Source organism: Pagrus pagrus (assembly GCF_965226575.1).
Source record: "Pagrus pagrus genome assembly, chromosome: 16".
Classification (NCBI taxonomy): Eukaryota; Metazoa; Chordata; class Actinopteri; order Spariformes; family Sparidae; genus Pagrus; species Pagrus pagrus.
In genome coordinates, this window is record NC_140200.1 from 15959162 (window position 1) to 15986740 (window position 27579).

General features: G+C 38.3%; 1 protein-coding gene and 1 long non-coding RNA gene across 3 annotated transcripts in view; one reads left to right on the forward strand and one right to left on the reverse strand.

Annotated features, from left to right (window-relative positions):
- LOC311272108 overlaps positions 1 to 88 on the reverse strand; it is a 76264-nt gene extending 76176 nt beyond the window's left edge. Inside the window, exon 1 of the long non-coding RNA XR_014624515.1 lies at positions 1 to 88. This is a non-coding gene — a long non-coding RNA (uncharacterized lncRNA).
- On the forward strand, positions 67 to 27571 carry LOC311272107 (disks large-associated protein 2). 2 transcript variants are annotated; one of them, XM_084378268.1, is made up of 8 exons: positions 67 to 154; positions 6149 to 6211; positions 6333 to 6691; positions 9213 to 9298; positions 9389 to 9795; positions 10567 to 10658; positions 13193 to 13345; positions 16518 to 27571. In XM_084378268.1, exons 2-8 carry the CDS (start codon positions 6178 to 6180, stop codon positions 16731 to 16733), a joined length of 1347 nt encoding a protein of 448 aa, XP_084234394.1. In that variant the 5' UTR covers positions 67 to 154; positions 6149 to 6177; the 3' UTR covers positions 16734 to 27571. The 2 variants fall into 2 exon arrangements, with proteins under 2 accessions (XP_084234394.1, XP_084234393.1); XM_084378267.1 differs by lacking the exon at positions 67 to 154 and having other exon boundaries at positions 5700 to 6211.
- Positions 27572 to 27579: the final 8 nt, after the last annotated feature.

Sequence of the window (27579 nt, forward strand, 5' to 3'; positions counted from 1 at the left end):
CTGTCTGAACGTTGTTCTGTGTCAGTCTTGCTCGGCCAAAGTCCTCAACTTCTCGGTTCATTGCTCCTCAAATTCAAAAAGGTTTGGGCTAGCATAAATCTGCAGTAATAACTGTGAGGGGGGTGAACAGTCAAAATCAGTCAGACTCACATAGGTAAATATACAAGTTTAACATACTACTTGAAGATACACCATGAGCTGTTAGTATTTTAGCTGGACTCAGCATGTAGCTATTGTCGTTGTGTTTGATTTGTGCCACTTTTAGTACTTTTGCTAGCTAGTGGGGCATTAAAGGAGCGATTAAGTGAGGAACATCTGATATTTACTTTTACAGTACTTGTACTTTTGAGACTTATGTACATTTAATATCAGATACTTAAAGACTTTTACTCAAGTACAATTCATATGGGTTAATTTCACGTTTACCAAAGCAATATTTCAACAGGACATCTTTACTTTAACTCAAGTATGAGTTGTGTGCTATTTTCCTGGTTGTCGTCACTGTTCTAGCCTCGGCTATACGCTTTTAAAGTGCTGTCATAAATTTTTATAATAATTAAATACCCCGACTTCATAGTGATCCCCACAGTACATTGCCTAAAAGTGCATATATTGAAACAAAGTTTAAAACAATGTCTTCAGTGGCAGCCTTATATCACCGCCACTTTTCAACACAAAGTGACACCCTCGACAATATTTGTGATCTTTACCATAACCTGTACCCAAAAAAGTCAGAGGGGGCCTCGTTATGTTGATGAGAGTAATTGTAATTGTTACCCCCTGCACCATTGTATTTGTAAAACTGATTCATCTGCCCATCAGTTTTAACTAGTTTAAATCGGTTCATTGTGTAGTGAACACCAAGTCAGAAAATTGTTTAAGAATAGTCCATCACAACACCTCAAATGCCTTTTTTGTCTAAAACTCAAATAGATATATTTGAAATGATATAAAACAGAAAATATTTGATGCATGAGACATTTAAACTTACTACACACAATGTAAACGATTAATTGATTGTCAAAGTAGTCGTTAATTAATTTCCTGATGATCAACCGATCGATTATCAGCATTACGTTTAAGCACTACTCTTTGAGTGTGCTGTGCGTGATGTTGATTCGCTCTCAGAGCTGATAAAGTTAGAAATGGCAACAGATAATAACAAATTTGGACAGTCGGTGAGGAAATGGATGAGTTTACATAAGGATAAATCATACGTAGGCTGGATATTTGAGTTTCCTAAAGAAGCTTGTCTCTGCCTCTGAGCGGTCAAAGTGCCTGTTCTGAAGGCATAAACTACTACTTATGATACTACAAATACATCGAAGCGGAGCAGCAACATTTTATAGCATGACATTCAGGTCCATTTAGTCTTGGCTGTGCCTCCAGTGTGTGGGTCTGTTTACTGAACTGCCCAGTGCAGCATGGCTAAGCCAAACAATCAAATCCAAACACATCCAGGCGCAACTGACAACACAAAGGACAGGATGCTTCCCCTGGGCTGTATTAGCCAAACTTGCTAAAAAAAAAGATAAAACTTGCTATACTGTAGCTCTGCAACTTTTTATGTTAACACCGTTGATGTTAACACTTTTCCTCAACTTTGCTATCTCTTTCCTCTCAGTTAGTGATTTGTCGTGCTAAAGGGCTCCGACTGTATGCTGAACATTGCTTTGCATTTGCTTTAACTGTGGGGCTAACATGTAGGTGGACAGAATGGTACAGAGCTTGTGACTGCGTGGCAGTATTGATTTGTGAGGCCATGCTGTCAGTGTCAAGATTTTCTTCCTCTTTCACATTTGAAATCCCTGTGTGTCGTTGTCAGTGTGAAATGTTAAGTCTAGACAGAAGAAGGAGCTGATGCTATTTACCATAATTATTTTAAGGTTTAGGTTGTTGCTTCCTGGCTGTTAATGAGTCACACCACCTTCAAAACAGTAATTGGTCTGGAAATATCACAACATAATTTTATCTTGCCTGGACTAAAGTGAATGGGGAAAGTTTTTTTCACAAGAAGTTCTTACTTTTACTTCTTTCTACACTGGTGCACAGATTATAGACTCGGTATTTGAATTAAATCTGCATTTGATTCTAACTTGGAGCTTCAGGCACTGACTGGCCACATCACATATATTATATTATATTATATTATATTATATTATATTATATTATATTATATATGTACCTCTTTAACTTGTCTAACCACACCACTACATGGGCTGAACAGTTAATCAAAATATAACCAAAATCGCAATATGGCTTAGATTTTTTTAATGAAGGTGAAATGCAACAAATCCTCATGAATGAACAACTGAATAAGTCGATTGCCGGCGACTTCCAAATCGACATATACCACCCTTCCCAAAACAACGTGACCGCCGTAATGTACCAGCGACAGCTGTACTGGACCTTCATCATTCCGTCACAGTTTGTTAGGTTAAGGCACTAAAATACTCGGTTAGGGTAAGAAAAAACATTGTAGCTTAGGTTAAAATAACTATGTTACTTATGTAACTTTAGTTACGAATGTATCGATGTTATGTACATCACTTGAATTATGTAACGTTTAAGTCACAAACAATCTTTTCCACTAGATATAAGAAAATATGTGCAGTACCTAACAATTGTCACAACATTATGATTTTAATAGTTTTTTCAGTGAAAATTTAAATTGTGATGTACAAATTTTTTGAAAATCGCTTAAATGTTTTTTTTTTTACCTTATTTTCCAGCCCTAACCGTTACTCTGAGACTGTGTGCAGAAGGACATTTTCAAGCCATTAAAGTTAAAGTAGCAACACCACTGTAAGAACATCCTACATTCATTGTTGTTACAACTTTAGAAAATGTTTGGTAGTTTAATCTATTACCTTGCAACATATTAATAAAGATATCTTAATCACAGATTTGTATGTAAAAAGTAAATCTTCATATTAACTGGTAACTTCAGCTGTCAAATATATGTAGTGGAGTGACAATATTTTCCTCTGATATATGTTAAGGTAGAAATACAAAGAGGCATTACATGGGATAATTGAGATAATTGCCTAAAAATGGTACTTAAGTATTTGTCTTGATTAATTGTACTGAGGTACATTCAACCAGTTCTCAAATCAACATTAATAAATGTACTATTGACACTTTGCGGTGTACAGTTGCTTTTTAGTGGACTCTAGCACTTCTTGCAGGTTCAGTTTTAGCTCCAGGTGGTAGGATATAAAATAAATATAAGGATGTTAATGCACACATGACATAGACACATATATTAATAATATATCAATAACATATATTAATAATTAATAATTAATAATTCTTATCCTAATCCACTGATACAATCCAGTATGTCTCTAAGAGGACAATGTACAGTCTCTAGGAGGACATCTGGTGTCCAGTCAATGCTATTGCAAGACAAAGTGATTTTTCTTCTTTCCAATTGAGAAGGGCAATTCTCTCAGAAACATATTATGTGTTGATATGACAGCCCAGGAGGAGTCAGCAAATTAGATGTCTTCTCTAAACAACATTAACCCAAGCAAATAATTGTGTAATTATGCCCAGCACGTAAATGTAGGCGTATAAGACGACAAATGTGTTTCCAAATGTCAATTCATTTAAGCAAGTCTAAAGTGTGTAAATGAACGGCAGGAGACCTGTGCAGTGCTGACTCAACTTACAGTCTGATGAGAGGCTAATTTAGAGTCCTTAATATGAGCCCACTGAGGGAGTACAGTCACATTTATTACTTCTGCAAAGGAGCTTATGGGATTGTTTGTTAGTCTGTTTGTTAGTGCACATTTCCACCCTGTGACATTTCCTATCAAGCTCTCAGTTTTGAAACAGTCACATCTCTGGAGTGACTGGTTGCACAGTATCAATGCAATTGAAATCCAATACAATTCAATGTGCTTTACAAAAACCCGTACAATATTAAAAAAGCAAAAATAGATTCAGAGACTAATATACACCGAGACAGATATAAGATATATGTAATTAAAATCATAAATGATAAAGAATGAAAGATACAAGCAATAAGAATAATGGTTAAACATATTTTTTTTATAAACTACACATAAAAGTTGATAGTAATTTAAAAAGTGTTGATAAAATAAAATGGAATATATAGATACTGATGATAAAAAATAAAATCCTGATCAAACTTAATAGATTTCATGGTAATAATGAATGAAATGAAAATGAATAAATGGATAAAATAAAAATAAAAACACTACGTAAAAGCCAGACTGAACAGATGGGTTTTTACTTTACAATTTAAAAATATCAATATAGCGGCAACAAAAATTCAAACTTCGCACTACTTCACGGCATCTAGCCATCGTGACAGATAATAGCAAAAGCTTTTGTAATTATAAAAGTTAACAGTGTTTAATTTTTCCAAAGTGTACAAGAAACCCAACACATCACTTTCATTTTGGAGCCTCTCAGCCATACTTTATAGAAAATACAGGTGTGAATATTTAGTGCTGTAAGTATGTTATATCATTTTAACCTTAGGACCAGGATGGATGTCTGTGCATGTTAATGAACATTAGTATAAAAACACACGATGTAAACATGCTAATTTACATCTAGCAGGTATCAAAAACAGTAACAATACAAATAGACAATACACAATATTGAAACAAACAATACAGAGCTAATAGGTGACCATGTTTTAGAAAAGCCATGGACATGAACATAGACTATTATTTTAACATCTTGATGGTTGTAATAATTATGACAAAAGTCCAGAAATGTATGAATTGACTTGAATGTGTTGTATCGGCAAAGTAATGCAAGGTAACCGCACAGAAAGACGGATACTGTAGATACGCAGAGGTTTATGTCACTCTGTTTGTCTCTGCTACCGAGCAATCTGTAACATTTTCTGTTCTGAATGGAAGTCAAACGGTTGGAATGTGTAAAAATAGACTGTGTGGAGTCGCGTACAGCCTGAGTCACCGTGCTCTTTTCATTTTGGTATCCACCCACTGTGTCTTGCAGAGCTGCAGCCCCTTCAAGTTGGAAGGAAGTCAAGTCTGTGACTGGATTTAGCTTAACACAGTTCCCTGTGGTTTCTTATTTCTTATTGCACTTAATTACCTGTAATCCAAAGTGGTTTATGTGTGTGTGTGTGTGTGTGTGTGTGTGTGTGTGTGTGTGTGTGTGTGTGTGTATCTGTTTGTGTGTGCGGCTCTGCCTGCACCTGTTTACGCTTGAATACAGCACGTGTTTAAGTCGGCAAAGCACAAAATTCTCATGATGTGTTCGGTATGCTGAACATTTTACTATATAAATGTGAATAATAAATGAGAAAATGAATAGGAGGCATCAATGAGATCAGAAACACGGTGGGAGAGAATGCTCATACTGTAAGTGCCATTTAAAGTTTAGGCTATTATTTTATTACTTTTTTGATTATAAGCCTTTAAAAGCACTTGGCCTTTTTGAAATAAACTAATGGATGGGGATGATGGAAATGGATGAGCAAACTTACGTACATCTGTATTGTAATCTCTTGAAAACAAAAAATATGCAAATGTAAACATCAGTCCAGTTAAACCAGTTTAAAAGACGGTGTATATAGAGGATATCAATATAACAGGATTCATGCAGTCAAGTTGTTAAAATAAGGCTCAGTGTTTGTCAAAATAATGCGTATAAATGGATCCTTGGTGCTGCACTTCCTGAGTTTCAAGCACCTCAGTATCTGGATTAATTTAATGAAATTCTCTTATTTATAAACTTCACTTGTAGTTCCTCCCATGATTAAAAAGGTTTTTAAAACAAGATAGGTCCATCTCATAGTCAGTGTGTCTCAGACTTATTCACCTATTCATTTATAAGAATTTTATTATGTAAACCATGAAAAGAACACGACACATGAAATACTTTTGAAAATGACATGCTGAGTGACTAAGTCTGTGTTTTGTCATTGGTTTGAAAAAAAACAAAAGCTATCCAGCAAGTAAAGTTGGTACATTTCCAACTCTGCTGTGAGGTCCATCTGGATGGATTACCATCAGATTCTCATTTGCACTTGAAAGAGCAAATCTTTCCTGTAATCCTTCATCATACTTTCTCGATAAACACAGACATATTACAGAGCTGCTGTTGCTTTTCACCTTACTGACATTTCCCTCGCTTAAAGTGCCCCGATGCCTAATCTCCCATCATGCTATGACGCTCTTCTATCACACGCTGTGTGATACAGGTGAACTGCAGCACTTGGTCCCTGTCAGCTTTTGGCCACATTTGTCATTCTCATGTTTTATTTTATCCTCTACCCTTGTTTTGCCTTGTCCTCGTCCTCTCATCCTGCTTGTGCTATCCAGCGGTATCATATCCTCCCAGTTACAAGAAGACTCCACCTCCTGTGCCCCCGCGCACCACCACCAAGCCTCTTATCTCTGTGACAGCCCAGAGCAGTACAGAGTCCACCCAAGATGCCTACCAGGAGGGCAGGCATCCACGGGGCGGTCTGTGGACCACGGATAGCCTTGGTCGTCCAATCTACAGCTCCATGGACAGCCTGGACAGCACTAAGGCGGTCACCATGGCCATGGAGTCAGCAGCAGGCAAGAGGCATGCGTCTTTGGGCAGCCACACCTCCGTCCAGACGTGTGACAAAGCAGTGCTGGTGTCCAAGGCCGAGGAGTACCTCAAAACCCCACGTTCCTCTATTGGGATACAGGTAACTGAGAGTGTCTTTTCAACCCTACTACCGAGCCCTCATCCTAATTACACTAATCGCATCTATCTTTTTCCATCTAGTCCTGGCTAGGATAATTCCTCATTACTCATTCTGATATTCAGAGTGTTAATATGTATGAGAGCTGTAATGTAAAATTTGGTCACAGTAAAACCATCTTTCAGCGTTCTGAGCAAAATCACTTGTAAAGGTCCCATATTATGCTCATTTTCAGATCCATACCTCCATACCCAGGTGCTAAGAGGTTAGCTGCTGAACGACGGGCTCAGATGCAAATATAACAAAATACTACAAAAAAAACAACAACATGCCTCTATTAACCTTATGTCTGAATGCTTTTAGTGACTGTCTCTTTTTGGATTATCGCCGAAATAACCTTTGTGGCTAACACACGTTTATGATACTTACACATTTCATTCAGCAAGATTATCTTCACAGATGAACACCACTTTTGTGATTTTCAAAGTGTAGATTAAATGGTCTGAAGTAAAAAGCTAATGTTGGGCTATAAACAGACTACATTGCGGTCACATGACTTAAACTTCACCACCACTAAGCGTCTTACTACACAATTACTATACACTTTTTCTATAAATTCATCAATCTACAAGTTGTAAACCCATTTAAAAAAATGGAAGTGCAACAATGCTAACTGATTTCCGGGTTTTAGGACTCATTACTTCACCACTCTATTGCTGACGCCGGCAGTTGTGACATCACAATGTTACAGAAGGTCTGACGACTAGTTAAAGGCACAGTTTCGGAGTACAGTCTGTGTGCATTTTCAGTGGGTTTTGATACTTTCACAGTATTTATTAAGCACCTAGACCTGCTTATTATAAAAAAGACATGCACTCTCTACAATGTGGGACCTTTCAATATACTTATTTATTACAAAAAAGAGCACAACAGGCATATATTTTATGTATTTTAGGTGGTTTCTGCCACAACTGTCCACAACTCAAAGCAGTCTTAAAACTACACATGCAAAATTGTTAATCTTCTTATTTTTTGGTATTACAAATGTCCCAATCTGTGTGAAGTACTCTACAAGGTTTTAGAGTCTTGTTGACCTTTTACACGTGTCAGGCTGTACAATTACATGGACAGGGCCTATTCAAAAGCAGCAGTAATGAAGAGGACAGTGAGGATCTCTCTCACTCGCTTTGTATTAGTTTGTGATGCAGGTGTATAACCTGTTAAGTTCTTATTGAGCAAGCTGATAGCATCGGCCTGATCATATAATAGACCATGCCTGAACAAGTAGGAATACCGCAAGAAAAGGATTCAGCTTTGTGTGCTAACTGTCTGACCAACTTAGGTAGCTGCTGCATCTCCTGGAGGCAAGAGTCCTCGGTTTTTATCGCCAACGTTGGAGGAGGCTGTATGTGTGGGCCATGTTGTCCCTGCTTGTTGCCGACAGACGCCTCCTCTAGGGCAATGCTGAGTGTGGTGTCCAAAACAATTGATGGTCCTCCTTCAAATGCAGCTATTTAGACTGGACACGATGCCAGTCGTGACCCAGAGTTCCAGCTAGTTTATGATTCCTCACCAACTTTTTATTTTCAGTTTCCTTAATACCAAAAATCTTGGGTAAGGTTGGACTTTCTTAGCTTCATTGACAAGAACCCACACTGCAGTTGTACATATTTATATTTTTAACTGTTTGTTTCATACAGTTGCTACGAGACCTTCACCTTCTGCTTAGCATGAAGGATGGGTGAGAAATGGCAATTCATTCCTGACTGTCAGCCTCTCTATTCACTCTTGTTTTAGACACCAAGGTTTGAGAGGCATGACTACAGGCCTATATGTGTACAATTGGGATCAGGCAATATCATTTTTTCAGGTCCCATACCATTGTCAATTGTCAGTAAACAAGGAGACCAATTACGGATATCTGGAACCAACATACTCAAGCACTGTAATTTATTACAATTTTGAGGCTTATTTGAGATGTTATTATTTGATAACTTTAGTCAATATTTGCTTTGCAGATTCTGATTATTCAGTATTGAAAGGCAATTACTTGTGACGTGTAACCAATCAGATAGTTTAGTGGGTGGGACATTTGATGAGTGGTGAGTACAGACAGGGACAGGATGCTGCATCAGAGCCAAAGTAGTGCATTTTTAAATTAATTTATTTTATTGGCTATCAACTCCTATATTGGAAGAATGCATAATATCTGCCCTAATAATCAGCCAGGCAGATAATCGCTCTATCCCTTGTGTAAAATAAGTTTTTTGTAGGTTTGAAAACGTATTTGTATATATTGGTCTGTAAATAATGTGCTGATTTTTTTAATAAAGCCGACAAATCCAACAATTAAATTGCTAGAGTAGGTGAGTGACAAAACTGGAAACTTGAATCCTTTGTAATAAGTAAGACATTTCTGAATGTCAGGCTGTCCTTTTCAGTGGTAGAAATGTGTGTCTGTACGTTGGATTGTCTTTACATTTCAGTTTTTAATGACAAATGTTGTTTCATCTATATTTATCAGGTGGAAGCTGTTACAGACTCTGAGACTGAAAGTAAAGGCCTTCCTCAGTTCCATTCAATAGGAATCCAGGTGGAGGATCATAAACGGTATGTGGCTCAGACAGAGCAAAACAGTGTCCATAGTCAAAGTTGAGTACATTTAGAGTTGCACTAAACATTGTCCCTATGCATTTTTAGGCATGGGAGATTCAAGCGCTCCAACAGTGTGACCACTGCAGTACAAGCAGACATGGAATTGGAGGGCTTTCCCTCCATGGAGGACAAGGGCTTACAGTTTGGCGGGGGCTTTGGTCGCCACTCCGAGCCCAGCACCCCCACGCAGTATGGCGCCATCCGTACGGTGCGCACACAGGGTCTGTTCAGCTACAGGGAGGACTACCGGCCTTCCAGCGGGCCTTCAAGCCCTCAGCCCGAACCCTGGCTGGTTGAACCCACTCTGGAGAGCGCGGAAGTGGGCCGCGTGTCCCCCATCCGCAGGGACGGCAGCTGGTTCATGCAGCTCCTTCACAATGAAACCAAGCGGCTGGAGGGATGGTGCAAAGAGATGGAGAGAGAAGCAGAGGAGCATGACCTGACAGAGGAGAGTGAGTGTCCCAAGGGAAACTACATTCTTGTCAAAGCAGGTGCTGCTTTTGTTGAATGAGGTCAATGCTTTCATGATATGTGCTTTATTATAAGGCTGCAGCTAACGATTATTACATTATTTTGACCAACCAACAGTCCAAAACCCAACGACTCTTCATTTAATCTCATAAATGACAAAGAAAAAGCAGCAAATTCTTACATTTAAGAAGCTGAAACCAACAAATGTTTGTGCTTGAAAAGATCAGTTTTTAAAATATTCACCAACTAATTTTCTGTCAATCTACTAATTGATTAATTGACTAATGGTGGCAGCTCAAATCTATCATTTCTTTTTTCAGAATGTGTAACAGTATAAACAAAGTGAAGATAGTATTAGGCTACAGTCACACATACACAAACTCAAAAGCGTGGAATATTCACCTCCCGTCCACAAATACAACATTCACATCTGGTGTCGCAGGAAACACCACATCTTTGCATTGGCAAACCTGACCGGCAAAGTCCCGGCAACAACCAATAGCAAAGATGTGTGCGATTGACCCCTCAAACTGACTACAAACTAGCAAACTGAGCTCTGTGTGCCTCACAACCCGACCTGCATTGGTGTCGTGCGATTGTGCCCATAGCTGTCGCTGTTGACAATGAAATCACAAAATCGTTTAAGGTGTTATGTGAGCAGATTGGATCCTTGTGAATGAATGACTGAAAAATGTCCGTGATGAAACCAGAATCTCTCTTTCTCTCTCTGTGTCTGTGTGTGTGTCTATCAGTCCTAGGAAAAATCCGGAGTGCAGTGGGAAGTGCCCAGCTACTAATGTCTCAAAAGTTTCAGCAGTTCTACTGGCTCTGTCAGCAGAATCTGGTGAGTAGTATGTGTTTACTGTACAAAGAAGAACATATGTTACTTTATTATTTATTATTATTATTATTATTATTATATCATTGTTATTTGTATTACGTAGAAAAACACAGAAGATCAGCAGGTAAACTTGTTGATAGGCTCAGTTTCTCCGAGCTCTGAGAAGGTGCTCAGCCTGACGCTGCACTTGTGTGCCTTCCAGAAATAGACCACAGAGATCAATAGTGAAGCAGTCCCCCTGCCTTTATTGACCCTGCTGTAAACGGAAGGGGAATTCCAATAGGAAGCAGCACCGTGTTGGGGCTATCCATTAATGCACAGAGGCAGCAGTTTGAATGGGATCTCAGAGTTTGAATAATGGACTGCCACACTGTCTCATTGTTTAGCCCTCATGTCACGTCGACTCGAAACTCGTACCTTTTCTAACTATCCACAGAGTCAGCATATATCAGAAGATGATAGTGTCATAAGTGGGAATGTTTCTGCAGTTCTAGTAGAGAGAGACAGGCAGGCACTAAAACGTAGCTAATTTTTTAAATGAAATGCAAAACCGTGTGGAGGTGGTTGAAATATGCCTGCTCTCTCACTGCCTTGTGTTATTTTTTTCTGCATCTCTGTTTGTGTGTGTCTTAACTCAGTGTGTTGCTCTCTTTTGGATGGTATTGGGCCGCACTCTCTCCCTCTCTCCCCGTAGATAATGGGATGATGAATTAAGTCTAACATTGGTAGTGACAAGTCTTAGATTGCCCTGAGCTTTCAGACGTGTCTGAATGAGAAAACGACTCTGTTTCCCTGCTGGACGGAGTAGGAACTGCATGATGTGTCTATAAAAAGTCCGACTTTACTGACCTTTTTTCTTGGTCTGAGATGACACTTGTGTGTTTGCTGTCTGCTGCGATGTGCACATGGCAGCATCTGGCTGTCCAGTGGTGTGAGTTGCGGTTTGCAGCAATACGCACCAGATTTTTGACATTTAGATTTCAAAGAGTAGTGATATTTTTCCCAAAACTTCAGTAAAATGAAAAACAGATTTTTTTTCCCCTACAAAAACACCTGTGATGACAGTAATTTACACACACTTTGTGGTTTGGAATAACGAGGGCATATCAATTGTGACATTTAAAGCTAATGATGACTACTACAAAGAATTCTGTCCACACTGCACATGACAATAAAAATGACCTTTGATAATCATTAATCGTTGTTGCCACAGCACACAGTGGGACAGCTCTGCTCATAAAAAAGATGCAACTGAAGTCAGTTAAAGAGAAGCATCCAGCTCGGTCTCACAGACTAAACAACAGGACCAGGAAGTCTGGATATCTAAACCCAACCATTTCATTATATTATGTAGTACTGTAGGTATGTCCTTTAGCTACTGTGTACTGTATCATCAGACAGACCTATTTGCAGTTAAGGGATGCTCCCAGCAGTAGTCAGTGGAGGTTATGAACCGTTGTTGGTGCTGCACTGCCACACAGTGGTGGGAGTGGTGAGGTTCAAATGTTAAGGTGGTTATGAGAACCATCATCCGAGGATGGTCCCACTTCATGTTGGGAAGTCATTTATAACCTTTTCAGTTGTAATGTGGAAACAACATGGACGCTACAAATAAGAAATAGGTGTTTATTACAAATGGAAGCATTGGTCCCAACCTTGTTGCTGCAACAGTACAACCACTAAAACAGTGATTCTCAAAGTGGGGTCCGTGGTTCTTGAGGGGTTTCCAATAACAAGACGCATTATTTATTTTCACTATGATTCCACCCATTTCAATCACTTTCTGTAGTAAAACATCAAACAGCAAACTTCTTATCAGATGTGCGTCTGTGGTCTAATTGAGAACCACTACATTAAAATACTGCTTTACCTGACCTGTTATCAGGGTTCATGCTAATATATAACTTTTTTAACTGAACGGTAACAACTTAATACCACATTAGAAATGACTAATTATATTAATTATACTAACTTACATTAATAGCCCATTCATGTGGTGTCAGAACACACCCTCAAGTCCAAACAACAACTCAAGAAGTTTCAAGAAGACCAAAATTTTGGTTCAAAAATTGGTTTACCGTACATTTGTTCCTTCGAGAATAGAGATGTCACAGTACAGCAAAATTATAAACACAAATAGATAGAGAATAGATAAAACATTTAAAATATGTAACAATGACCATATATATAAGATAAAATATAAATAATATATGAAATGTTACTCGCAAAATCCCCTGCCCATTTCGGGGATGTAACAACATATACTGTATACAGAAATAGAAAGATATGTTATTTCATGCTACAGTGTGGATAATATTGAGTAATATTGAAATATAATTGATTAAGGTTGAGTTTGATACTGATGGTACTTGTACTGGTTCAGAAAAAGTCTAAGGTTCTTTATCAATGTGTGTTTGCATTTGTAATAAGTCATTAGTAGTCAGTTATCTGGTACACACTGTAACAAAGACAGGAAATCATTTCACTTCACTTCCCTTTAGAAACCCACTACATTTTGTACTCCTCTGTCTCTTCAGGACCCCAGTGCCATGCCCAGACCCACATCTCAGGACCTGGCTGGATTCTGGGACCTCTTGCAGCTTTCCATCGATGACGTCACTGCCAAGTTTGATGAGCTGCAGCAGATCAAGAGCAACCAGTGGCAGCTGGTGGAGAGCCCAGAGAAGAAGGTAAAACTGGTAGCTGTTGTCCCAGACACTCATGATAATTAGTCCTAATGGGCTCCAGATGAACTTGCTCGGCTTTTGAGGAACACTGCAGTGACAACATTTGCTGTCTTTTTTAAGCCTGTTACCAGCAGGAAGTTAATCTTTCTTATCATAACACTGCAGGGATCAGTTTAAACAGCTTAGGAGCATCCCATAAAAATATTTTCCTGTTAAAATCATCAGCTGTGTCTGCAGAAATTTGGGACTTGTTTTATCTTGCTGATACATATTCTCATTCTCTAATTCATCTCCTGCTTTTGGTCTGCAGTGATGTAAGGTTAAGTAGGGAACAATGGCAGCTAAGCCTGCTTTTTTCCAGTATCAAGTGAAGTCAAACCGAGTGGACTTCATACAGACAGTATGATTTTGAGATTTCCTGTTAAAAGAATAACTAAAGGATGAAGAAAAGGGAACAAACAGGGATGTATTTAGAGTGATCATATACAGCATTTGAACACAAAACCTCTTTTACTGATGTGGATATTATGTGTGACTTTCTAGTTTGTACATAGAACACTGATTTAGTCTTGACAGGAAGGTGCAGAAGTGAATCAAAGCAGGGTAGCTATCAAACTGTATTTTTACAAAATTTGATGGCACCGTTTTCCTCCAATATGCACATGTTGTGTATGAAACAATGCTTCAGGAACCAGTGTCTGTGGAGTAATGCCACATCTGCTGAAATTTACAGAATACAAGAACAGTTGTGCTTGCAATTATTTTTCAATGCTGCTATCTCAAGACAACAAACCTAGTTTTCTTTTGTCCTAATTTATCTTGTTTTCTTGAGAAAACAAAAGGACCACTTCTCTGGATAACAAGATCATTTATCACAAGAAAACAGCAGATTCGTAAGAGTGGACCATTATATACACACACTTTCTCTGTGAGGTGGGTTTGGGAGTTTAAAACAAACGATATGAACTTTTTATGAACTTGTTTTAGGAACATTTTCCCTAGTGGTTTTATATGAGAGTAATTAAATTATTGGTAATTGTAAGAGATAATCTTGCTTCGAGTGGTCATAAACACACTGCATTTTAAACATGTTTAACCAAAGGAATTCTCATTGGCAGAGGGAAGTGGAAAAGCAACTACCCACATTGGTGGTTGTTTGAATGGTATAACAAAATATGCATATAAATATGATTGAAATACAGTCTTATGTGTTGGCCAATAATTGGTACTCGTGACCTTTGATACATTTTATAAGTCTATAAGTAAAATGATAAAATTACCTTTTGTTTTCTCAAAATAATGGGTTGATTATATTGTTTTCTCATGAAATGCTTAACTTGCGATCTTGAGATAACAACATCGACAAAACAATTGCAAGCATGGCCTTTCTTGGCTTCTGTAGAAATAAGTTAATAGCAACCTAAAAAAAAGAAAGCAAATATTAAAGTGACTCTAGACTGTAAATAGAATGGAGACTGATTTGAAACAACATGAGGCAGTTATTTATGAAAGTTCAGTTACTTTTGAAGTCTCAAACTTGATTTCAAAGTATAGCATTGTACAAAATAATAATTAAAAACATGATTAGACACAGATAGCAGATGTTGGCCCGACGACTAGAAGTTATGTTGGAAAGACGTAGTATTGCAGACATTGGCGAAACATCTGCATTTGGTCGACTTCTCGATAACGTCTTCCCAATCAGCAGTGCTCCCTATACAGCGTCTTTCAGCGAAGTATGTGTGGCAACGGGGGATTGACTTAAGATAAAATGCAGGAATATTCAGAATTCTATTCAGATCTTAGCAGAATCCAGAAAATAAAAGACCCAACAGCTGAAATAAAATCACATTTGTAAGAGGGGAGCTTGTAGATGAAGGAGCTGCATTTGTAAGAAACACATTTAGACGGTAATGTGTTTTTAGAAATAGACTAGATCCTTCAGGGCACGTGGATAATTATCTTCATGCTACAGTTGTAGTTGTAAAGGAGTTATTTACCTCCAGCAGTTAATGGGCACATTGCAAGCACCATGAAGCTGAGCCCTCACAGTGACACAGATGCTCTGTATTGGGCACAGTTTGACACAAACACCAGCTTTCCATGCAATTACAAAAGCTTACCTTGCATTCAGAAGTTATTGTATATCAGATGGTCTAAATTTGTAGGTCATATGGGTGAAGTTTTGCTGTCTTTTACAAGGGTAATGTTCTGGCTACATAATTAATAATAGTTGTTTTTGTTGTGTTTCAAGATGCCTTGAAACAGCTGTGTGAAATGAGGCAGATTTTGTTCATATTGCAATTATGAAAATAATATAAATTCTCATAATGTGGCTTCTAATGGAAATTTCTTTAAGCCATTTCTTTGCTCAAGTGGACTATGGCATAGCAAGCTGTGATACCAAAATCCAGGAAAGGTGGCCTGGGTCTGTTTATGATACACACGTACCAAAGATATCAAGAGTCCTTATATTGAAGACTTATAGCAATGTAACGAAGGTGCGCAATCCCTAGTGAATAGAACTCATATTAGCATTTAATTTTATCTGCACTGATTCAACATTTGTCATTTCCTTCCCGATATAAAATTAAGCCCCTCTAGCAGTGTTTCATTTGCTGGTTAATATTACTTTTTCCCCTCATAATCCTTAATCGTTAGTTTTTATACTGAACTGAATAAATTGTCTCATAATTAGAGGACCTGGTTCAAAAAACATTTGAACACTGTGTAAAACATCTAAAAAAAAGAATGTGATCATTTGCTAATCCTTTTAGACAAATACTGGATTGAAAACCGTACAAAGACAATATGTGTAGTGTTTAAAACCTCATCAGCTTCAGTGGCAGACTCGGATGTTTGAGAGACAGACAGAAAAAGGGGCACCAGCTGTATGTGGCGGGAAACCTGTGTGCAGAAAGTCTTGATACATTTATAGTGAACTGGAAAGGCACTCTAGAGGGTAGTTTGTCATGTTTTATCTTCCACAGGGGCGTCTTTTGCTGCGTTTCTTTTTTACATGGGGGCACCAGGGGGGTGATTGCCACAAAACCACAAACAAACCACCTTCACAAGCACTTGACCGTCCAACATAGCAAGCTATAGAGCTGCAAGTTGCACTTTATAAGACTGAAAATTGTTTACTTTCTTTGTTCGTGTCATTCTGTATCCCAAGGAGCGGAAGTGGCCACCACCTCTGCCAAAGCGGCCAGCCAGGGGACGTGGCAGTATAATGCGAGAGCGCTCTCTGGACCTTCAGGACCGCCAGCGACAGGAAGCTCGCAGACGCCTCATGGCTGCCAAACGAGCAGCTTCTTTCAGACAGAACTCAGCCACAGAGAGGGCAGACAGCATCGAGATCTATATCCCTGAAGCCCAGACACGGCTTTGAGGTCCATGGATTCATCCTCAGCTCCTCTTGTGCACCTCCACCGAACACCAGCTCGTGGCGTCACATCCAGCCTCCTCCCACTGTCATCTTCGGTCACTGCTACTCCACTTTTTCATCATCTGTTGCCATTCTCTGGGTTGTCCCTACTGAAGCTACACTAGGCAAGATTTCAGTCAAAAATGCATCCTTTTTTAATCAGCTTAAATGACAACGTGGCACTGCCATAGGGAAGAACACTTCAGCTTCCCTGAGTGAGAAGTCAGGTGAGTGAACTGAGTCAGGTTTGGACGGTCGTTGCCCACATGAAGTAATAATTAAAATATTTAAAATGAAGCCCAACACTGAGAAACTGGACACACCAGCGTTACACCTTCTTGTCTTTTTGGTATTAAACCTGAACACAGGCCAGCTGGATTGGTAAACATGAGCCACTAACATGTAAAGTTGCCTAGTGTAGCTTTAAACCCACGAGGGACTCTTTGCCAGAGGTTCTGCACCACGAGAATGAGCTGCTATAACCCGAAATCAGCATTTTACCTGTTTTTGATTTGAGCTGCATTAATTCATGTTAGTGATTACTTTGGTTATAGCCATCACTATAAACCCCCTCCATCTTCTCCATTGTTGCCATCGCCCCGCTGTGAGTAAGGTTAATGCTATACCTTCCACACTCAAAGGGAAACACAAAGTGCAACTTTTCTAGAGTTTCTCACCAGCAACAATGGTCCTGGGCTGAAGCACCCTGTGTGAAGGAACAGCGGCAGCAGAGATTGATGTTCCCCACCTTCTTAGCGAGGTGATAAAGCCTTTGAAAATATGTAGATTATTGTCCCTCAACCCAATCGGCAGAATAAATGTTGGCAGTATATGTTTCTGCAAACCACAGATATGTTCAACTTGTACTTTTTATATATTATATATTAAATTCAGCCTGTTATTACGTAAAGTAAGTTACATAAGTGATGTGATCTGAATGTTATTTTAACAGAAAGCAGCATATTTTCATAAACCTAACCAATTAGTTTTGGGGCCTAAACCTAACCAAACCACGATTGTTTGGCAACATTGATAACAGTCCATAAGTCACATGTCATGTCTAATATGTGAAATGTTTTTCAGCAAGCTTTATTTTGAAAGTCTAACCAGACGTTGAAAGTAGTGTTTGTGCCTAACTTATCATTTCATATCATAAAGATACGTAACTTTATGTTTCTTTTTCCAATTTTATGTTGTGAGAACACTGTGGTTGAGGTCTGGTTAGGTTTTGGCACAGAAACTTGGATAGGGTTAGGAATAGATCGTGTCATCTTATATACATGTAATCTAAATGTAATATAATAGTTATAATAAGTACAAATTTAACATTTCCACAGTTTGCAGAAACATACAGTACTAACATTTCTTTTCTGGAGACTGAGCTGTGTCTTTTGATGAGGTTCAAACTTTTTCAAACTTCCAGATATGTTAGTTGATCAATTTCTTTATTTCCTGCCAATTTGTGGTTAAAAATTCAAAAACAGAGCGGGGTTTCAAATGTTTGACAGCTTGTCTGGGGTGCTGCACAACTGTCCTCTCTACTATCTTTCTAGCTAAGTATCATCTATCCATCTTTAAGCAGGCATGCTGCAGCTGTTGGCCAGTGTTGCTGAATGAGATCTGAAGAAGGCTCGAAATCCTCGACGATCATTTCAGCATTTATCCACTTTCATTCATGACATACCATCCCCTCTTAGGACTAGACATTTTTTAAGCTATGTACGTTATTTGCTGCTGGATGCATTTCCATTGCAGAACAAATATGAATTATTAACAAAAAGACAGTTTTGCGCAGCTTGGAAGAGGTGACTGTATCAGACAATGCATTTTGCACCTTATAATATTCATGTTTGTATTTCCAAGGGAAATGTAGTTTATGAAGCTCATGTGATATTGTTGCAGTTGAATTGCAAGGACAGAAATGGGAAATTTACTACAGAATTTCATGTTACTCTATAGGTCATATAAACTGCACCTGTGTTGTTTTGTTTTTTCATTTCTTTCTGACGGCGTTCAGGCCTCTGGTAACTACAATATTGTGATTCTAACACTTTTAATTATACTTACAGTATCTATCATATGACCAACATCACAATCTACAGTATACATTTAGTATTTATAGTTGAAACAGTTGTGGGTTGATTTGACAGTGCATTTGTCTTGCTTATAAAGGGACAGAGACCATATCTCATAACACACTGCATCCAACCTTTTGTTCCCAGTGGGGCTTAAAGAAAACACTTGTGTTGTTATTTTTGATCTGCTCATGTAGTCTAGGAAAGACAGGTGCAAATGACACTTTAACAATATTCAGTTACTATAGTAAATGGTGCTGCTTTTTACTCTAAACTGTTGTCCTTTACCCAGTCCTATGTGCACGCACACACACACACTCAAGGACTTTTTAAACAGAGATTTATTAATATGGTGCCCATTGTCTCTCCGATGACTTGTGGTAGATTGTGACTTTAGAAAAGATCATCTTTGCAATGCTCTTGCCCTCAGTGATGTAAATGAGGAGAAGGTTTTGTGGTTTAACTTCCTTTCTAACATGCAAAGAGGTCAGGGTCATTTATTTATCGGATGGGAGAGATTACAGGCTTTGACATTCCACCGACCTTGAAGTAAAATCTAATATGCCCACCCTGAGCCAAGGGCATAGAGCGCTACAGCTAGCTAAACAAACCTGTCCATATTTTATACCACACAGACAGTGTTTCCCTAACATTTTGCAGTACATGCCCATTCATCCTCATTTGCCAAAACCCAAGCTGATAAAAACAAATGTTGACATAGGGCCACTAGATTTATGCTGCAGTACAGTGTGTAATGTTTCCCATTTTATTGTAATTAGAATGACACTCAGTAGGGGAGAGAGATCAGTCTGTGTGCTGTAAATACTTGCGTGAGGCAGTGAGTCGTACTTGTCGGGAGGGGTTTATTTTGCTCATGTCGAGGCTTGACCTGAAGCTGAAGCATTTTACTTTGTGACATGTGTACATCAGTGCTAAATCTGAAACCCTTACCTTACCAGACGGCCTTAACCAAACCACTCATGAATGTAGAGCCCCTAACGATGCAAAAAAACACACACACCAGGAGATGTGCAGGTGCTGGAATATCCAACTGAATTAGACAGAGGACAAGTCACTCCCAAACTTTTACTTTTTTTTATTTAACTCTAATTTATTTGATTGGTTTAAAGATGAAATATGAAAGATTACAAACCAAGAGCATTCAAAAGCAAACACAATATTCAGAGTTTTTGTATGATCAATTCATGCAGGTTCCAAGAAATAATATAATTAATTGATGGCCTTGTAGTTCACAATTCAAATACAGAATGAATTGGCTCTGTGAAGGTCCTCATGCAGTATATAAACTATGAACTATATTTTGTGATACAGAGAGTTCTATACGAAGACTTTAAGATTTAATAAACTCACCAATTTTCTGTGGATGTTAGATTTATATGCACCAATTTATATATTTACAAGACTTATTCCATCTTCTTTTTGAGTCTCATTCCCTACTCGTCAAATACTTGGGATTGTCGGTCGAAAGCATCAGTATCTGACAAGTTGGGGAAACCCAAAGCGTCAGTATTACTATTTTACCAACAGGAGCTTTAGCTGTATATCTCTACATTGTGTAGATAGCGTGCCCCAGTATAAGGACTAAAGAATAATTTGCCTGCAAAAATCAAGTGCGTTGTATAATTACAGAAATTGACAAGATGACAACTTACTTCTAAGTCCATTATCTTCTTTTATTAAAGGGCTGTACCTTGAGCTTTGAAACACACCTTTCAAATTGTATTTCAAAGAAGTGTCTGACACATTGTTGCTGATTTCAATTAATGACGCCCTTCAAACAGGACGTCTCTGAGCATTTAGCCCTCTCCTTTAAACTCACTCGGAAGAAGAGGTTGACAATTAATTTCCTGCGAATTGTTTCTATTCAGTCTATTTCTGTCCTTTCAAAATTGATCAAGAAGAAGAAGAGAACACTTTTCCCATTGCAATTTCGTGTAGAGATGATGGAGTTGGTATAGTGGCACTTGTTATGGTCGTTATCTATAATCCACCCCTGTTTCCATTCCCTAGTAGCAGAGATAGTGCAGGGGCAGAGGGGTTGTTAAGGTGAATATGTTAGTCTAGTCTGACTAATTGATCCTAGATCTGACAGTTTTCTGACAGTTAGCATCTATAGCTCTGTCTGTGGCTCTGAAAACACAAGAACTAAGCGAGTCAGTTCATGAACGAGCCAGGGCCACACACTGAAAATTAACAAATCGCCTGCTACCTACCAACCTGCTCTCACTCGAGAGATATTCTTACATACCTCCAACTAGAAGTCAGTTTATTACTATATTATTTATTTAATTAAAAATTATAAATGTTTATATCTATAGAAATTTAAAAAGAAGCAGAATTTATTTATGACTTATAAGAAGTAGGTTTATTTATAACCAGAATGACACTCAGTAGAGCGCATACCTCCACCAAGGCCCGACAGTCCCCTTTTAAGATATAATATGTAAGAATTCTGCATTAAAATGTCGACTAGGTGTTTGCTGTATGTTTGTTGAGTTGTGTACTTAACGTAATCCCAAATGTTTCCAAAAATATTCAGACCTAGAGAAATCCACAAGTATACTCAAAGTAAGTAAAGATTCATTTGGTCACCCGTTGCTAGTCTTCACATGAATAAAACTTGAAAACACCACCCCGTCTGCAAACGTTTGTGCCTGAGTCATGTCAGATAGATTTTCATCACCAGTGGTGGTTGTTTAACATGTATTCATCCCAAACGAAGGGGGTTACTTACAGTGTTTATCCGCCCCCAAAAGCCAGATTACTGTACATTAGCCATAAATTAATCCAACACTCACCAGAGACCTCGGTTCTCTCTCTTCTTTATGTTACGTTCATAAAGTAAATTTCCCTTCCAGCTCCAGTCAGCATTACAGTATACAAACATCCGACCATGGAGGTCACCTCTGTGGATAGCTGCTGCAGTCAGGTTGATAAACAGGAGTGAAGATAATCAACTTTTTTATCTAAGTAATCTTGTAAACTGCTCTGGATCAGAGCAGAATCTGATGTGACTCGGGCTTTTTATTCCCCCAGAGAGTCGGGCTCTACCACCTAAAATATGTTGAAAGCTATCTTGTAACGTTAAAGAAAGTGAGAAGATAATTAAGTCTAATCCAGCAAAACATGGTTAAAAGTATTAACATTAAAAACAAGCATTAAAAACATTGATATATTATCTTAAAGGGTAAATTGGGATAGTCATTAGAACAAACGTCTGCTTTTGTCAGATTTCTTCGTCAGGCTATCTTGCATCTTCCTTGTAAGTCTGTAAATATCAGCATCTTCACTCATCTGAATACTGATAGCTTAGAAATATTAAAGTCCTCATTTATTTAGCTGGTTCCTCCCTACGTTTAGCCCTCAGAGGGACTAACAACAACCTCTCTGAGTAATGAAAACAGTTGATGGGGCTACTTTAACAATCCAACTGCTCTTCCACCTGACTGAAAGTCATGCAAATCCAGTCTACTTCCTACAGACTGCATACTGTGATTCCATCATGTTTAGTGCTTAATGATCCTCATTATCATCAATTCAGGCTTTCCTTCAAAAAGAGCTCTTTGTCTTTCTGTAGCTTCAACCTCGTATTTTCCATTGCAGGTTTCTTGGATCTATTTTCCAACCATAAGTAAAAACGTGTAGTAGGTAGGAGGTAAAGAGGTTGGGTTTAGCGCATAAAAAGTAAATCGTGCCACCATCAAAGCCTGAGTGTGACTTAAGTTTGAGAGGGACAGAGAAGGGAGTAACAGGAACCAGACTCACAACCTCACTGGCTTGAACGAAAAATGATGTCACTTGAGCTGTTTATTTTGCACCAATCACCTGATAACAGACACAAAGATGTCCTCAGCTGCTGCGAGTGATGTGTGACGTTAAATACATATGATGACAGAATTATAGTTACTAAGCAAATGTGTTTTTGTGGTATCATGGCGGGGCTATTCTATATCATGGTACCATTATCCTGTTGTTGTATATTTTAGGATAACTCCTCATTAGCATCTCTGATAAAACGCTAAATACTTTTATTTTTTTTGCGTCTGTGTCTCATATTTTCACCCACGATGCTACGAGGGGCTTACGAGTTAGGCAATTATGTACATGACAAATCCTCAGGTGCCTTACAGTTTGATTCTCATAGGACTCTGTGAGTGAATGTCTTGGGTCAAGATACAGTACGTGAAAGGACTGCAACACCTCTTAAAAAGTGCAGGTTTGTCCGTAATACCATTACAAAGGGCTGGAAACTGGGCTGGGTCACACTGCAGAATTTAAAATTTATATTTGACTTATCCAAACGTCCTACTGTAATAACCTTCAGCACAATACAGTCTAGAGGATATCAGAGGAGGATTTGCTAACATTTGTTTTCCTCTCTTTGGTTCAGATCACACGGATGTTCTGCTACAATTCACCGTGATGCAGTTACATTTTTAGAATTTAATTTACGTTTTGACATCAAAACAAAGTGAACTTTTTAAAAAATCTGGATTTCTGAGTGGATATGACGGTGTAACACACATCTACATGTCACATCCATTTCAGCAAATCATTTATCTAAAAGGTCTTTATCTATTTTTCCTCCTAGCTGTGATATTGTAACGATGTTTTTGCCTTTTTTGGCGTCTACATCGACAGAATCTGGAGACTGACAAAACTTGACCAGCCAAAAAGTGCAATAGTGTTTTCATACAACTACAGGCAGGCTCACCTACAGCTATTTACCTCACGGTTAAGTGTTTTTAGCAAACATGGTATATTAGGAGTAGTTGTAACCTCCACAGGAACACTTTGTCATGCCTGTGTACTATGCAGCAGTACTTCTGTGGGGCGGCAGAGCTTGCAGAATCCAGTGCAGATCACCTGTCATTTACGGAGCACTGAAAGCACGCCGTCCATTGTGCTTTACACTACAGGAGCAAAAACGTGTGCTGACATTGTCATCCAGCACTCAAACCTACACAGTTTATCCACGACCTCTTAGTTAGGATTTACTTTATGCTGATTTAAAAAAACAAAACAAAAAAAACAATTGTAAAGAAAACATCAGCAAACCTACAGTACTACCCACACACACAGATGTGATAAGTTCATTTGCCAGGGTCAGTTTTCCCTGTTATGTCACTATTCAAGACGTGTTTCTGCTTTATACAACACAGTTTGCGGCACCATATTTTAACATCGTTTAATAGCTGTCCTGAAGATAAACCTCAGAGAAGTCTGTATAGGTGCTGAATCAACCAACTTCTCTCCTGGTACTTTTTTTTTTTTGGTTTATTCTGACAATCAGCACACACCAAAAGCATCAAACGCACACACATATATACACAACAACAGCAGTGTCATTATACATCCTCAAGATAGAGCCCTGAGTTTCCCTTATCTTGAGGATCTCTTTACAGTCTTTTCAACTGAGGCTCCATTAAATTTTCATTGAAAGCTTTTCTCCTTGTTTCTGATACAGTTGCACTGCAAAGATGTCTTTCTAATTGCTTGCTCTCTCTTCTCATAAACTGTGTGACTTTTGATCAGTTGTCTCTAGACAAACAGCAGTCAAGTGGTAAATTATGGACCATATTTGATGTCACGCTTGCATTAATACTGGGCTAGTGTATCTGCTCCTCAAGCAATAAGCCTAATTTAGACAGTTTGGCTTTTCATCCTGATCTTTAGGCCTCTGACGAACCTAAATCTGTGGGATGTTACAGTGCTGTTCAGGTGGTTTGACACTTTTGGAAATATGCATATTGTTTTTCTTCGCAAGAGTTGATTAGGTTGATTGATACCACTCAGCTAACATTACAGTTAGAGGTTAACTAGCTAGCTTAAAGACTGAAAACTGGGAAACAGCAAACCTGGCTCTGTGCAAATGTAATGAAATGGGCCTAAAAGCCTCATAAAGCTCAATATAATATATAATATTATAATATAACTAATTTGTGCATCAAGGTGAATATCTGCGGTTTCACTGGTGGTTATAGGTCTATTTTTTCAATGCACCTGGCCAACAAACTAGCGTTTTCCTGCCAAGGCTTAATGGCTAAGCTAACTCTCAGTTTTAGTATTCAACCGTCAATAGCTAGTCTTTTAATGTCCACATGTAACAACATCCTCCTAAACCACCTAATTGACTTGAGTAACTGTTTACCTGATAAATGTGAAGCAGCACCCAACTAGCTTAGCTTAGCATAGCAGAAAGGACGGACACCAGTTGAAAACAGCTAGCCTGACTCTGTTTAAAGAAAACAAAAATTGTCCAAAAAAACCCTCTAAAGCTCACTAATTAACTTGTTATATCTTGTTTGTGTAACAAGTGTCAAAGTGTTGATTTTTATACGGGGTTATAGGTCTAATTCTTTCGGGATGCTTGGCTAAGTAACTAGCCGTTTCCTGTTACCAGGCTTTATGGCTAAACTATCTCGGCTTTAGCATTTTACCGACAGGGAAACAGTTTGCTTGGCTCTGTCCAGAGGTAACATAATCCTCCTGAAAGCACCTCTAAAACTCACTAATTCACTTATAATAGAGTGCTGCAGAGTTGATGTACTATTGTAGGCAAACCTGGAAGTTAGCATCGCCCTGGTTCCCTTGATAATAAGTCTATGGGATTTTTAAATTGGATTTTGCATTATTGCAGAAAATAAACTCTGTGGTAAACAGACGTTTGTGGTTCTTACATGTTTTGTTCAGCAAGATGATCTTCACAGATGAACACCACTCTTATTTGAAGCGTAAATTAAATCGCCAGGGGTGAAAAGATAACATTGGGTTATTGAAGACTACATTATGGTTGCATGACTTCAGCGTCACCACAGCTAAACATCTTACTTTGCTATACTATACACACTTTACTATAAATTGATCAATCAACAGCTTGTAAAGTTAGAAATAGTCGACCTGTAAAGACTCTCCGTGTTTGGCGTGATGGCGTTTAATGTCCCCGACAACTGCTGTAGTCTCGTTTATCCACTTGTTAGCCCCCACAACCTTTTTTTAAGCTGTAAACACCTTTTAACACCTTTTTCTGGGGTATAAACTGATGCATTTTATGTCGTAGAACAACATGTGAAAATCTCCTAAGCCTGTGTTACCCACAGACCTTATCTCAAGCAGCTAACCAAAAACCTATTCAGAAAACCCATTAACTTTGTGTCGAGGGAACCAGAAGAGCAAAAATACTAAATTGTTTCTGGGTTTTAGGACTGATTCCTGTTGCACTCTTTATCTTGTTGAGGTTGTTGTGGTTTTACAAGGTAATTCTACTTTTGGACGGGCACAGGGACTCACTGTTTCCACTGTCCATTAAAGATATGGAAGGAGATTCTGGCGAAAGATAGTTGATTATTGAGTGTCATTCCCAGGTTGTCAAAAACCGAACGTTTGGGTTAGAATTTAAGGCCGAATACCCACCCAATGCATCAGTATTTGACGACCTGGGAATGAGACACAACAGTCAACTATCTTTCTCCAAAACTGTCCTTCCCTACCTTGAAATTCAAAGCTAAAGCCGAGCGACAGCTAGCTTAGCTTAGCCAGAAAACTGAAAACAGGAGAGACCTAGTCCAATGTTAAAAAATAGACCAACATGAAAACCCAAATGGTCATTTTCGAACAAACAAGACAGAACATGTTAATTAGGGAGTTTTAGGGACATGGGACTTTGCAGGCTTGTTTCCATTTTTTTTTGCTAAGTTAAGCTAACGGTTTTACGTACAGACACGCTGGTGGTATCAATCTTTTTATCTCTTCACGAAAGCGAAGCATATTTTCCAAAATGTCAAATTATTCCTTTAAACAGGCAAACATTTTGCTTCGGTCACGTTTAAATGCTTACGTGTAACATTTCCTCATGCTTGATTTCCAAGTCGTATTATATTATTTAGGTTGATTTCACGTGTTGTTTTAGTTGAGACCTCAGTGCCCTCCGCAGTGTGATGGGCTTGAGTCAGTGTGGTATGCTGTCCACATTTGCGTGCTGCTGTACAACTGGGAGGAAAAAAACGTTTCTATATCTGTGCCGTTGTTTCTGTTTGCGTGTTTTATGAGGGGAGAGAGCAGTCACAATTTTATTTGCCTTTGGTGGAGAAATGTCTTGTGTTGTGGCTGTGGGTAGAAATAACAGAAGGCCTCTTAAGGGTTTTTGAATGTGACATGAGAAAAATTTGATAGCATAAAAAAGGTTTGTGGTTAGCTTAAAACTATTTTGAATTGTTAGATATATCAATAATGAGGATAAATATAATGCCAAATATTCAGTATTTGTACAGAAATATACATATATAAATATATAATATATGCCTAATTTAAATGGAACTATTTTCCGCTCTTGACCATGTTTTTGTTGTTTAACATTACTTTGTCAAACATTATTTTATAAGATCTTCAGATAGCATGCAGGATAGTGAAAATGAATGTATTATTTAGTGTTTCATTGCTGTTCAGTATTACAGCATCCTACAGCTCAGTTTGTGTTTGTAAGATTAATTTAAGCTGAATATTTCATTTCTAGATTTATCTATAAATGAACTGTAAACTTTCTTTTCTAAATGCAAGGTTTTGAAATGGTTTCAACAGTTTATATCATTTTATTATTTTCCTGCTTTTATCAATGTGGTTCAGTATATTTTGCCCTCTTCTATCAAGTACTGCTATCAACCATCTGTTGTAAATAATTATGCAAATTAAACTTTTTGAAGAAAACAGTACGGTTG